Source organism: Vidua macroura, chromosome 17 (assembly GCF_024509145.1).
Source record: "Vidua macroura isolate BioBank_ID:100142 chromosome 17, ASM2450914v1, whole genome shotgun sequence".
Taxonomy (NCBI): domain Eukaryota; kingdom Metazoa; phylum Chordata; class Aves; order Passeriformes; family Viduidae; genus Vidua; species Vidua macroura.
Window position 1 is genome coordinate 6,509,400 of NC_071587.1, and position 14,461 is coordinate 6,523,860.

Here is a 14,461-nt window from a genome sequence, read left to right on the forward strand (position 1 = left end):
GCCCCATCCATCTGTATTCGTCTCACCTGGTGCTCAGTTGTTTCTACATTTTCCCTTCCCTTTTTCTTATTGAAGCTGCATTTTCATGCTGTGCTGATAAGCAAGAAGAAGCCTGGGGGTGTTGGTGGGTGGTTTGGTAGCTCTGGGTGTCTGAGTTTCCCCCTCCACCAGCTGCTGCAGTACAGACATCTTGGGCAGAGTGGTCCAGTAAAGCCCTCTTTCCAAAACAAACACCCTGAGTCCCTCTGCAATGGGTTGGTGGGACATCAGAAGCCAGACCTTGATAAATACATGGGAGTGTTACGTGATGCTGTGTCTCCTGGAATAGGTGACTCACAGTGCTCATGGTTGAACCTGCAGCAGCAGGTGGGACATACAATGAGCAGCTGATGCCCATCTGGAGTAACTGGCTTCAATGAAGTTGTTATAAAGCTACAGCAGCAGTGCTGGGAGCAGGACTGGTCTTATCCCCAGACAAGAAAAGGATTTTCCTTTGCCTGCTCCAGTGATGGAAAGGATGAGGTGTGTGCAGGAGTTCATGGACCGTGCTGAGGGGAGGCCTCCAGGTCTCCTGGCCGCAGTGTTTTGTGTCTGCCCACCTCCTGAAGTGGTTCAGTAAATCAACAAGGCTCCCCTCTGTGCCTGCTGAAACCCCTCCAGCCGTCTCGCACCGATGCCCTTGAGGTGATGAGGGGGGTTAATTGACTCTGACAAATATTTACCTGTTCCTCTGGGTTTGCAGAAACCTCATTCCAGCCCCAGCTTTGAAGTGCAGTTCAAAGCCCCAGCAATGCTGACGTCTTGGGAGGATCGAGCTCTCCCCAGCATGCAGAAACTCTCCTCTAAAAGGAGGGAAACACATCCCCCCATCCTCCTCCTCGGGCACCAGGTGCAGTCCTGGCATTTTCCATCATCTCACAGGGTCCTGCTCATCTTCCCACCCAGAGCAAGATCTGCTTTGCCACTTGTTTGGGGCCTACATTAAATAATCAGCCCAAAGAAAGGCCTTGTTCCAGCAAAGAGGCAGAACATGTTACACATGTATTTTTGTTCCTAACCTTCGAGTGGTGTCAACAGAGATTGGGCTGAGTCGCACATATGTGGTGGGCTTATATTTAAAAAAATATCTTGTTTGAACTGTACAAATAAACACTTGTGAAAAGAATCCTGTTTCTTTAAGTGAAGTTGGTAAATGCTCTGATTTAGTTAAAGCACTGGGATATGGCTTTAATTTTATTTTTCACCAGAATTAAAGCTAGAGGAGGGGAAAAAAAAAAAAAGGTGTTTATTCTCAGAACAGGTATAGCCTAGGCAGGAGGAGCACAACTCTCATCACCTACCTCTTCCTCCTTGGGATGTTGGTGACAGGGGCTGGTCTCTGTGCACTGCTCACCACCCTCCACACCTTCCTTCCACTTGGTAAGGTGCAGGCTGAGTTGCTGTATTTTGGGAGATGCTGTGTGCCTGGCAGACTGGGCTGTGCTTCCTTGGTGAAAGCCAAGAGCAGCCAGGCTGGGGCACCTCACACTGAAAGTCTGGGCCAGACTGTAATGAAGCAGTAATGGTCCTGCCAGCCCCTCGAGCCTGACAGTGAAACACCAGGAGATGCCTTGGAGAAGGTTCAGAAGCTCAAGAACAGACACTTCAGGCTCAATCTGATGTTTGGGAGCTTTTAAGCCTACTGGCAACTCTTCTGTTCATGAGGTTCCAAAACTCCTGCAGATGATAAAGGGAAGAGTCCTGGATGGGGAAAAGTGTGAAAAACTAGAGCCCAGGCACCAGAGCAGCTCTGAGCTTCTTCCTGAGGCAAATTCATTCCTTCCCTGCCCTCACCCTGGGGATGGCTGAGCTGGGCATTGCTCAGCACCTCACACTGACACATCCTCTCCCCTCGGTGCCTTCCTGCCCCTCTTGTCTTTCGGGTGCCACCCATGGCTGATGACCACAACAATAAATCCCATGGCCTGGGGCATCCTGGTTCCTTCTGCCAAAGGTTGAAATATGGGGCAGGCCTGTGGTGAAAGCATGGCAAGGTTAGCAGAGATGTTGAGCTCACTGAACACAGGAAATGCATAGGTAAAAAACCGAACAAATAACTTTAAAAAATAATAATTTATAATATTGGGCATCCAAATTAAGCCTCTGATAGAACAGAGTGCACTGGCTCTTCAGCACACCCTTTGAACGTCTTTGTAATTATTATTTTTTTTGTCTGCAGAGCATTTCAATGGTCGTTGTGGTCAGGAAAACTCCAAATCACATTTCCAGCCAACACTTTTATCATTATCCAAGCCAGTAAAGCACAGATTAAATATTATGTATGTATATATTTTAGATTTATACTTAAATATTTATAATTATATATTGGACTGAAATAGCTCATGTTTTGTGGCTGGCTGTACCTGGTATCCAGTCAAGAAACCAGGACTGTGAACTGTGGTCCTGCAGCTAATCAACACAAAGTCACTTCCAAATTTTACTCTCTGATTCTTTCCTGCAAATATATGAGCTAAAAATGCACCAGTGAATTTTGAAAAGTCCATATTTCTGAATTTGAATTAATAAGCACAGACTGTTTCCTTCCCATGTTTGATCAGTTGCAATAAACGGTAGTCTCTTAATCTAAAAATAAAAAAAAAAAAAAGTAGTGTTTTGGTATAGTAGCTCAAGGGCCACCCAGCAAATGGTTCCGTGGAAGTTGTCATTGAGTTTTGTGTGATCTTTAATCCATGGTTGATAATCCTTATAGAAAGGGAATAAATGGGAACAATAAATAACACTTTTAGTGCATGGCTAACAGGAAGGTTAATTGGTCTGGGCAGGAGTTAATTCCCCATAACTGCTGCTGGGAGAGCACTGCCCACTCAGCCTACAGGGAAAAACTTCTCAGCAGCTACCCCTGAAAGAAAACACATCGAGAGTCAAATTAATTCAAATGCACAGGTGTGGGGATGAGAAGGTTCTTTGGCAAACATGGAAGGTGGGAATTATGTGTTGTGGAAAAAAAGGAGTATTTCATCAAGGAGCTGCAAGTGCAGCCACCACAGCTGTTCAAGGAAATCAGACAATTAGAGATAAACATGAGTAATTAAGCTCATTTTATGCCCAAGTACATGTACCCTTAATCACACGAATTATATAATTTTTCACATGTAATCTCATCCCCACTTCATCTGCTAATGGGCTCCTTAATCTCTATTCTATGCAGAGTAGCTATTTCACATCTTTGTGAACTCTGCTTATTTTTAAGCTCTTCAGACCATTATTGCAGCCCTCTGCAACCTCAACATTTTCTCTGAAAGACATTTAGGAGGGACAAGAACAGAATTTCTCCTGTACTCTGCACAGGCTGTGGTGATACAGAGCCGAAGGGTCTGTGGCTGGGGAGGGAGTTTGTCAGAGCCACAACTTAAACTCAGCTCCTCATGCTTGTCACAAGACCATTCTCTCCTGTAAATCAAACCCTGTCATTTGTCTGCTCTGCTGTGATCTAGCTGTGCCAAACAAGAAATGTAAATATTTTGTAGCAAGAGGTATTAATTTTTAGCATTAATAAAGTTTGCACCACTGAAACTGAATTGGTTCTTTCTTATGCTTTGCCCCATACACCAAAATATTTTGATCTTTGGATGTAACCACCAAACATACTGCAAATTCCCTGCAGCTCAGATCATACCCTTCCTATTCACTTGAGGAGAGTTGGGGGAAAATGTGTGACCTGCAGAGGTTGAACCAGCCGGGTTCAACCTGTCTAAATTCCCTGGGGTAATTTCCACACCTTTTTTAAAATTCCTGGGGTTTCAGGACAGGGAAAGACCTTTCCCATTTATTTGGGCAGCCACACAGGTGAGTTACCAACATCTCCCTTCTGTTTCCCAGCTCAGCATCTCCACTGCAAACAACACATCCCCTCTCAGGCCAGCCTTGGCTCTGCCTGGAGCGATGGCAAGGCTGGGGCTGATAGGAAGAGCATCAGAGATGGGCAGCAAAGATCCAGGCCAGCATGAGAGAAAGGCTGCTACGCCTCCACCCTGGGCTGCATTTCAAAGGCATCACTGGCACAAGGGAACAAAGCACAATATTATTTTTAAATCTCTTTTCCTAAGCCAGCAGTGAATAGAGAAGGCTGCGGAGCTCAAAGCACTGAGGCTGATGGACAGTGTCTCAGCAAAGGGCCAAAACTATCTTAACTTCAAGCTTAAGCTCCCATTAGGCAAAGAAAATACGGCCCAAATTATGCTTATGTAGCACCTCTCATGCAAACATCCCCAGACACTCCAGGATCAAACTCAAACACAATCAATCATGGAGATGTGAGCAGTGCTCACCAAGGAAAACAGAGAGCAGGGGAATGAGCACCTGGCTCCCCCAGGGAAAGGCTGGGGGCTGCAAGGGCCCCGGGCAGGCAGGGATGGGTAGGCAGGTGCTGGCAGGCTGTGGGAATTGCTGGGAGGGAGGAGGATGAGCTGGGAGGACAGAAGATCTCCCAGATCCAAAGGGGTTGTTACCACTGGGGTAACTCATCCCCACCGAGTGTGGGGACACAGGCAGATGGCTCTGCCAGCCCCAGCAGGCTGGATGCTTGGATGGGCACCCACCATCTGCTCCTGGTGCCCCTGGAGCATGCCTTCCCTCTGGGGCTGACTGGGCTGTGAGAGCCCACCTTACCCCAAACGTGGGTCAGAGAAGAACCATTGCTTGAGTTTGTTAAAAAGAAAAAAAACCAAACTGTGTAATTGTCTCTCCTTCTCCTCACAGCATCCCTCCCTGGCCACAACACAGAGCAGTGAACCCAGAAATCTCATAAAATAAAATTATTCCTATTTAGCACAGTCAAGAGGTTTAGTTTGACTGTTTGAGCTGAGATTTTAGTTCAAATGTCTTGGTCCTGTTCTACAGCAAACCTCCCAACTTTTGCCAATTTATTTTTAAGTGTCAGGACGCTCAAGACAGCTGAACATCCTGCAGAACTGAAGAATTAAACTCCAGTAACACATCCTGTCATGGCTTTAAGGCATAATCAGCTTTTCAGTAACAATCTTGCCTCTTTCTGGCCTGTAATATTTTTAAGTGATCAGCAGGAAGAACTTGTGAGCAGGGGTCTCGTGACATTGAGGAGTGAAACTGTGACCCCACTGCAGCATCATTTTCTCAGCACTGAGGGGACAGCAGATCACAAATGTAGCACCTGAGCAAAATGCCACTGTCTTGCAAGGTCTGAATTTTGACACAGATAAATTTAAGCGTGTAAATTAGGTGAACAGTTGCCCTGGGCTCCTGGAAAGGGCTGCTAAGGTTGTCTTTCCACTGATTATGTTGAAACTGGGGTGTCTGCTTCAATATGAGGAGCCTCAGTTCTGCAGAAGGTATCCATACCACAGCCTCACATCAAGGAGACAGACTTCTTTGCACTCAAAATGATTAGCAGATAATTAGCAGAATCACCAAAACAAGACAAATAAAATTTCTAAGCAACTTAATTATTTAAAATAATTAACAACTCCTAGTGTCATTGTTCTTTCTCTAATTAATAGTTGATACCACGTGAACTCTATGAACAGGAAAGATTTTCCCCCAGCCTGCTGCAGATCAGGAGTAAGGATGCTTTTCCCAGCTCTGTTGGATTCTATTTCAAATCTCTGCTCAGGGAGCTGGGATCTCCCCATTACCTGTCCAAATAAGTGTCCTAAGTTTTGGGTGACCAGCCATGAAGGGACAAGGCTTAGCAACCACTCTTCAGCTCTGGAAGTTGTTCTACAGCTCCTGATGAATCTGTCCCTGCGGATTTTAGAGGTCAAATGGGATTTCTCAAAGAGAAGCAATTTGTTGGAGGTCTTGGTTCAAAATAAACCAGAAAAAGAAATTACTCCCAAAGCAGCTTTTAAAATCAAATAGTCTGAAATTTTCAGTTTCAACCAGGCAGGGATTTGATGAGGTTAAGGAAGAAGGTAAAAAAGCCAGATCTGCTGTACCTGACAAATTAACTCAGTTTAGTTATTATGGTTTATACCTGTCACACCTTGACCAAGTATCCATGAGAGCTTTTTAGGAGCCTTCTGCAATTCCCTTAGAACAAACCTTAGTCCTTGTTTATGAATGAAAGCTTTATCTGCTCTTTTGAAAGACCTAAATTCTGCTTCTCTGATTCTTTACAGAGGTATGGCAGTCGGCTCCTCAGAAGGTCCACTGGCCTTGGCTTGGTGCTCATGGCAGCAAATACGTGGCCTGAAAGTAGAGATTTTCTCTAAATCTGCAGAACACCTGGACCCAGTGAGCTTTGCTCACTGCACTTGCGAGAATCCGTGATTTACAGAGATAATCCTCAGACATTTCAAGCTGGGCTGAGGATAGACAACATTTCCAGCCCATGCCATCAACTGCATTCATCTGGAACAGGTGCCAGGCTTACGAAATCCCCCCGCGTGTGGCAGACACGGCAGCACGCTTCATTAGCAGCCAGCCGAGCAGCTCCCACCTCCAGCGCCGCACTGCAAACAGTCTGCAGATCACAGCCCCAAACCTGGGAAGCAGAGGAGGCGAGGTTTCAAAGGCAGAGGGGATTTAGGCAGACAATGAGGGACTCTGTGAAACCTGCTCCCGGCCCCACTTGTCCTCACTCGTCTGAGTGAGCGCAGCTGCCTGTCGTTTCTAATTCGGGGTGCAATGCTGGGGCTGGGAGTGCTAGACATGGCCGTGGCAGTCTTATTAAAAACAACAGCTAATAAATTGCCAAATGCCATTTACCCTGGATAACCTCCTTAGCCCAAACCCTCCATATCTGCTGGGGCTGCTTTGATGTGCTGTTCTGCTCTCTCAGCCCAGATGTTGTCATAGATTTGCTGACGATGACGGTGAAACAGCTTTGAAATACTCTGGCAAGAAATACTTTCCCACCCTGTCTCAGATAGGATCTGCTTCTCCCCCCCACCACCACTCTCACATTTTTCTTACTGAGGCCATTGGGATGAATAAAGGCTCTTTGTTCATTGAGCCGTTTCTTTTCTTGCCGATGATTTTTTATATTTTAAAAACTAAGCTGAAATGACAGCGGCAGCTGTTCAATAGATGAAATAGGTCTCAAATACCACAGTGATGGCCAGTGTTTGGACACCACTTTCAGCCATAGACATGGAGAGTGAAAAGGCATGAGAGCCTTAACAGCTCCAGAAATACTTTCTCCCTCCCTCCTAAGCCCTAGGAAAAATTAAAATCATTCTGATTGAGAAAATTCTCAGATTTTCTCGTGAGTATCACGGTAAGACCCTCTTTTCAGACGTACTGGTAACCTAGTTAAAAGTAGCGCTTGCTCTTTTATAGGGCAAGCGAAAACAACCTCAGGTTGTACCAGGGGAGGTTTAGATTGGAGATTAGGGAAGATTTTTTTCACCAAAAGTGTTACAAGCACTAGCAGAAGGTGCCCAAGAAAGTGGAGGGGTCACAATCCCTGGAGGGATTTAAAAGATGTGCAGATGTGGCACTTGGGGACATGGTTTTGTGGATGGGTCTGTGGGGAAGGGTCTGCGTGGATCCACGTGGATGGCTCTGCATGGATGGATCCACGTGGATGGGTTTGTGTGTGTGGATCCATGTGGATAGATCTGTAAGAATGGACCTGTGGGAATGAGTCCATGGGGAGGGATCTGTGGGCAGGGATCCTTGTAGGTGGATCCTTGTGGTTCCATGTGAAACCTTGTAATGGATCCTTGTAAATGGCTCTGTGTGGATGGATCCATCTGGAACTGTGTGGATGGGTCCAGGTGGATCTAAGGATCCCTGTGGATGGCTCCATGCAGATGGATCCATACGTATCCATGTGGATGGTGGATCCTTGCAGATCCTGGTGGATGGCTCCCTGTGAACAGATCCCTGGGGATGGATCCCTGTGAACAGATCCCTCTGAAGAGATCCCTTTGGATGGCTCCCTGTGCACAGATCCCTTTGGACGGATCCCTTTGGATGGATCCCTGTGCACAGATCCCTGTGCACAGATCCCTTTGGACGGATCCCTTTGGATGGATCCCTGTGCACAGATCCCTTTGGATGGATCCCTGTGCACAGATCGCTTTGGGTGTATCCCTTTGGATGGATCCCTTTGGACGGATCCCTGTGCACGGATCCCTTTGGATGGATCCCTCTGGACGGATCCCTGTGCACAGATCCCTTTGGATGGATCCCTGTGCACAGATCCCTGTGCACAGATCCCTTTGGATGGATCCCTGTGCACAGATCCTTTTGGGTGGATCCCTTTGGATGGATCCCTGTGAACAGATCCCTTTGGATGGATCCCTTTGGACGGATCCCTGTGCACAGATCCCTTTGGATGGATCCCTTTGGACGGATCCCTGTGCACAGATCCCTTTGGATGGATCCCTTTGGACGGATCCCTGTGCACAGATCCCTTTGGATGGATCCCTTTGGACGGATCCCTGTGCACAGATCCCTTTGGATGGATCCCTTTGGACGGATCCCTGTGCACAGATCCCTTTGGATGGATCCCTTTGGATGGATCCCTGTGCACAGATCCCTTTGGACGGATCCCTGTGCACAGATCCCTTTGGATGGATCCCTGCGGACGGATCCTCGCTCACGGCCCCGCGGCGCTGCGGGCGTGCTGCCAGCAGAGGGCGCTGTGGGGGCCGCGCTCCGGGGCGGTGCCGGCGGTGTCCGCGCGGGGGCGCTCTGGGGGCCGGGCCGGGCCGGGCCGGGCGGGCGCTGAGGCGGCGGCCATGGAGCGGCTGGAGCGGAGCGGGCGCTGGCTGCGCGCCGCGCTGGCCCGCGGGCGGGTGCGCCGCCGGCTCCCCGCGCTGCTGCTCGCCATCGCCCTGCTCGGCTCCGCGCTCAAGGACAGCGACCTGGTGCCCGACACGCCGCTGCAGAACAAGCGCAACCCGCTCAACGTGTGAGGAGGGGCCCGGGGGTCGAGCGAGCGAGCGGGAGGGACGGGGCCGGGCGGGCGGGGGTGCCCTCAGGGCGCCGGGGGTCGGTGCTGGCCGCGTGTGCCGCGGCTCCCTGCTTCAGGTGATGAGGTTTCCTCTTCCTGACTCAAAGGTTTCAGAATGTCGGGAGTTTATGGCTCGGTCTTTATTGGAAGGGGGGAAAGGAGGTTTTTGTTATTGTTTTTTTTTCCTTCTTAACTTCGCAGATAATTCCTCGTATTTGAGTAAACTGATTTCACTTGTTGTGGCAGGCACTGACAGGACCCGAGGGCAGGGCCTGGCGCTGTGTCCCGGGGGGGTTAGGCTGGGTATTAGGAGAAGGTTCTTCATCGGGAGCGTGGCTGAGCACTGGAACAGGCTCCCCGGGGCAGTGGTAACAGCACCAAGGCTGACAGGGCTCAGCATTTTGACATTTTGACAGCATTCTGACAGTGCTCTCAGGCACATGCTGTGACTCTCGGGCCGTCCTGTGCAGGGCCAGGAGTTGGACTCCATCACCCTTGTGGGTCCCTTCCAACTCAGCATATTCTGTGAGTGTGTGATAGTTACTGAGCTGATCTAAACCCAGCTGAAGGAAATAGGTCTTTTAGCATCTTTCCTAAAAGCAGAGTGGCTGCCATCCTTTTCTAGCACTTGGGTGATGAGCTAACTGGCTTAGTCATTCCGTCAAACTAGTTTGAGCATTTTGAAGGAAGCAGTGAGCTGGGCTGGAGCACATGAGCTGTCCTGCTACAGGTCTGAAAGAAAAACTAAAATTGCTGTTTTCCTCTGTGACTTGGGGAGCTTTGGACTTTACTGATTCAAATTTGTCATTTGGTCACATGGGAGAGGAGCATTTTTTAGTGTGATTGAAAGAGCATTGACAGGAAGCACTTAGAGAGAAATTGATCTTACAGTAAAAGCATATTTCAGTTCAGTTCTCCCTTTTAAATAGAGGAAGGTGATCTATACTGACAGTTCCTGAAGCAAGTATTTTTTCCCTCCAAATTACTTGCCTCCTGACTTGTCAGAAGTAACCTTGGTAGCCTTTCTTGCTTTTAAATAAAATGGGGGGTTTATTTTCAATTACTGATTCATGGTAGCAGCTGTAGTTACCACGCAGGCATCACTTCTGTAAAATTAAAAGACTGAAGGAAGTACTCCTCAAAATGCTGGGCAAGGCCCTGACAGGTTTGTTAGGGTCATAAGGAAGATGCAGAACTCCAGACTGGTTTGGCTTTGCCTTTGATGCTCAGGTGAGGATTAAATGATGACTGTGTGTGTCTGTCCATAGCTCAGCCACAGAGCAGAGTTCAGCTGTCTCTGTTTTCAAACTGGGCTCTGCGTAACAAAGGGGCTGCACAATTCCCCTCTCCCACCAGCTGATAGGAAGCAAGCTCCATTGGAAGGTGCTGATGAAAGAAGCAAAATCCTGGACTGTGGCCTCCTTAACTCATTCATAAATTCACTTACATGTGCTCCAGTTTAAGATTTGAAAAGAGAATGAGTTAACACAGTGCTGTTTTCTGTTAAACAAGATATCAACACATTGTCAGCTGGGTTTCAAGATTTTATGGGCATCACAGCAAAAGTTTTCAGGGCAGAGAGTGAATTTAGAGATGGAAGGATTTGTGTATGGCTAAAGAAGGCTCTCATAAATTGAAAGGACAGCAAAGGAACAACATTGAGCTGCTTCATTTATTTAGAAGGACATGAGAGAGGAAAAGCTTCTCAGGCTGATGAGGGGAAAGAGCCAGCCCTCCTGGCTGTCTTCAGAGGCTGAGGTTGTGAAAGGCTTTGTAAGCAAGGATAATTGAGATGGTGGAAGAGTCAGAGAAGGGGTTACTGTGGTCAGGGTGGCAAGCTAAAAATACATTATTTGCAGCTGCATTTTGAGTAGGGCAGAGGTGAGCTGGTTTGTAGGGTAAAAGTGATTGCAAAGCTGAGCTGCAAGCCTGTTGCAATGAATGAGGGCTCAGGTCCAAGGCAATGCTGCCTTGGGAACAAGTACCTGGCTGAGGAAGTATTCAGGTTTTGGGCTTGAGGGAAGTACTGCGGAGAGGGTTAAGATCATAGCTAAGCTGTATTTTGAGGGGAGGGCACAAATCCCTAATTTAGATGGTTCTGAACACTGACCTTGAGCACTTACTCCACCACTTGCCCCGCTGCTGTGGCGTTTCACCCATGCTGGTGTCTCCTTTGCCTTTCCTCTGGCAGATACTTCGTGAAGGTGGCCTGGGCTTGGACGCTGTGGCTGCTGCTGCCCTTCATCACCCTCACCACGTACGAGCTGGCCCGGAGCAAGTTCCTGTACGGCCGCACCAAGAGCGCGCTGCTGGTGCTGCGGCGCCTGGGCGCGCTGCTGGTGGGCACGGCCGTGTGGTACCTGTGCACGGAGCTCTTCATCTACGTGGAGAACCTCACTGGGGAGTGCTCCCTGCAGGGCAAACCTGGCCAGCCCCCCCGGCTCTACGCCTCCAAGCGCGAGTGCCACCAGGACAGCGGCATCTGGAACGGCTTCGACATCTCGGGGCACTGCTTCCTGCTCTCCTACTGTGCCATGATGATCCTGGAGGAGCTGGCCGTGCTGGAAGCGCTGTCCATAGACCACAGCTCCAAGCTGCGTGTGGTGATCAACGTCCTGCTTGTTTCCCTGTGTTTCCTCACCGTGATCTGGGTGTTCATGTTCCTCTGTACTGCCCTGTATTTCCATGACTTCAGCCAAAAGCTTCTCGGTGTGCTGATAGGTCTGTCAGCTTGGTACGGGACATACAGGTTTTGGTATTTAAAGCCCTTTTCTCCTGGACTGCCTCTTCCAAATATACCTTTGAGTTCAAAGAAATACAGCTATAGCAGATAAAATAAGGTTTGAAATGTTTTGGATTTTGCTTTCAGTACTGGAGTAGTTGAGCGTAGGAATGGTTACTGTATTTCCACTGTAAGGAACAAGGTGATGGGTTGGAGAAAACCAAATCTGTATTAGCCATTGGCTGGCAGGTGGTAATGAGCTTCTTCCCTGGGAGAAGAAAAAAAATCAGGATTGGAAGAGGTCTGCTCTTGTTTAGGAGCTGCCAACTGGGATTGTCAGCAAAGAAATCAGAAGCTGAATCTGTTTCTCTTACTAAGAAATGGAGAAGCAGACCCAAGGCTAAAAGAGGCCTTTGATCTTTAATAGTGTGATTTATCTCAGTTAATTCTCCCTCTTCCTTTTTGAATTATGTCAAGATACTGTGGATGATCCAAACCTCAGGTTTTTTTTTAATGTTCCTATTTGTATTGCCTTATGGGAAAGCTCTAATAATCACATCACTACTAACCATTGCAAAAATACCAATTCTTGTGGAAAGCAGTTCTGTTGTGAAACTGGAACATCTCATGTTCTCAAGTGTTTAAAACACTAACTTGCCAGAAATGCCTCATAGCTGCTTCTGCAACAGAGAGTAAATCTGAGGTGCAGTGTCTGAAGCAGACTGTGACTCTCAATTCATGCCATGTCTGAAAAGGAAACTCTTGAAAAAACAAGCCTTAACTTTCTCCTTAGGTGAGATAGATGTAATAATATGATGTCATTTTATTCTTGATGCTAAAAACCCAAACTCCTTTCTGTTTTGCTAAAAAGTCTAGTATGAGGATTGGGGTTTTAATTTTTAAAAAATCTAATCCACTACACCCTTTGCAACAACAAATTCCTTGGGTTTGTTCTTTCTTCTAGAACAACAGTGGAATTCTGGTGTTGTGAACAAGCTAGCTTATCCTGCTATTTCCCAAATAGTCTGCTTGGTAATGAGTGAAATGCATTGTTTATCCTGGGAGCTGCAGAGTGTGCTTGAAGCAATATTTATTCTTGCAATACCAATAAGCTATTTAATTTTGATTGCACATAAGGCTGTGGCCACTTTTGATGTGGCTGTAAACCCACTACTGAACAAAACACTGCTATTAGATAATGAACAGGGGTGAGATGGGTTTGCCATCATATCAGTCAGATATTTAGCATAGTTTTTATCTCCAGAAGCTTTTAATTATTTCATAGAGGCTCATTCATGATGCAGTTGCATGAAGTGTGTTTGACAGTGATGACAGGACAGCCAGGAAGGTCTGTGGGCAAGGCTGTGGGTCACCTCCTCTGACCCCACAGTGGGGTCACTCAGACTGCAGGGTGACTTTTTCTGGATACAGGCAGGGTGTGATGCCCCATCAGGCAATCTTGGCACGTTTTGCCAGCTCAATGTCTCTCTTCCAGCAAGAGAGTGGAAGCATTTGCAGTTCCTCCAGCAGTGTTAGTTCCATGCTGTGGCCTGCCTCTGAGGAGAGCTACATTCACTGGAATTCCCACTGAATGTGGTGGCAGGTGGGAGTTGTGTGTCCTTACAAAGAGCAATTCATCTCTCAGAAAGAAGCTGTCCACGGGGTTATGTATTTTCTGCCAAACTCCTCTTGGTTTTGTATTAAATTGCCTTTTAAGCTGACTCTTTGAAAATTGCACTGGTTAACTCATATTGGGTTTAACTAAATTTGTTTAAACAATGCAAATGTATTTGCAGACACTCTTTTGATGTAATTTAAGCCTACTCCCAATAGAGCTAAGCTAGACTGCAAGCCACTTTCACCATGAAAAAGGATTATATACCCAGAAGGTTTTATGATTAATTTCATTAAGCTCCTATTTTAGGTTATCTTTATGTAACTTTGCTGTATAGACAAGCCCTTGGAACAGGAAATGCTGTTTACTTAAACCAACTGACTTGCTGAAATGATGTTCATTTTCACAAATGTTTTGTGCAATCACTGTGGATATTTCTGTCCACTTTAACCAATGTCATGCAGATTATTTTTTTTATGGAAATAATGTAGGATATGGTTATTCTCTTATTTAAACAATGAAAGAAAAACATTTGAAAACTTTATCAGTGTTTGTGTCTTTGAGAATCTGTTCCTGCTATCTGTAAAGATGCTGTTGTTACTCTCCACATCCCTGGATGACCCAGCCCCACAGAGTTTGTGTGACAACTGAGATATGTCTGATCAAATTGGCACTGAAAGTTCTGCACTGTTTGAAAAGGTTAACAGAGGATGGGTTCTAAGGAGTGCAGGGTTTTAAAAAGAAACAAAACCAAACAAAACTCATGGCTGACTAAAGCAGGTTTCCCAATGTGTGCCTGTTGTACCAAGCAGTTCATTTTGTAAGCATGGAGATTTGTTTATTGTAGCAGAGGGAAAGCCTAATCCATTGACATGTATGGAAAACTCCCATAGGCTGTAATAGTCCTTGTGAGTTTGGAAATCTTGGGGTCTTTTTCAGTGCCCAGATTCCATGGGCCAGCTCTTGTCTCAGAAGGTTCCCTTGTGCTCCAAACATTATTTGTGCTTTTTGACTCTACTCCAGAGTAGGAATCTGCTTCCTTGTGCTTTATCTGGAAACTTAAGGTTGCAAATTTCTTGTTCACATACTTGCCATCACATTTATCTGACTTCCCTTTCTCTCACAAATTTTATTATTAAAATAAAAATTGCAGCCTTTCCACAATAGGTTTGCAGCCAAGGAG

At 46.8% G+C, this 14,461-nt stretch overlaps 1 protein-coding gene across 1 annotated transcript; it reads left to right on the plus strand.

Annotated features, from left to right (window-relative positions):
- Nucleotides 1-8,726: 8,726 nt before the first annotated feature.
- FITM2 (fat storage inducing transmembrane protein 2) lies at nucleotides 8,727-13,822 on the plus strand. Its single transcript, XM_053993390.1, has 2 exons — nucleotides 8,727-8,899; nucleotides 11,133-13,822. Exons 1-2 carry the CDS (start codon nucleotides 8,727-8,729, stop codon nucleotides 11,773-11,775), a joined length of 816 nt encoding a protein of 271 aa, XP_053849365.1. The 3' UTR covers nucleotides 11,776-13,822.
- The last annotated feature ends 639 nt before the right edge of the window (nucleotides 13,823-14,461 follow it).

Coding starts and splice junctions, on each gene's coding strand:
- FITM2 (XM_053993390.1), top strand. CDS start 8,727: ATGGAGCGGCTGGAGCGGAGCGGGCGCTGGCTGCGCGCCGCGCTGGCC. Junction 8,900..11,132: donor AAGCGCAACCCGCTCAACGT/GTGAGGAGGGGC, acceptor TTCCTCTGGCAG/ATACTTCGTGAAGGTGGCCT.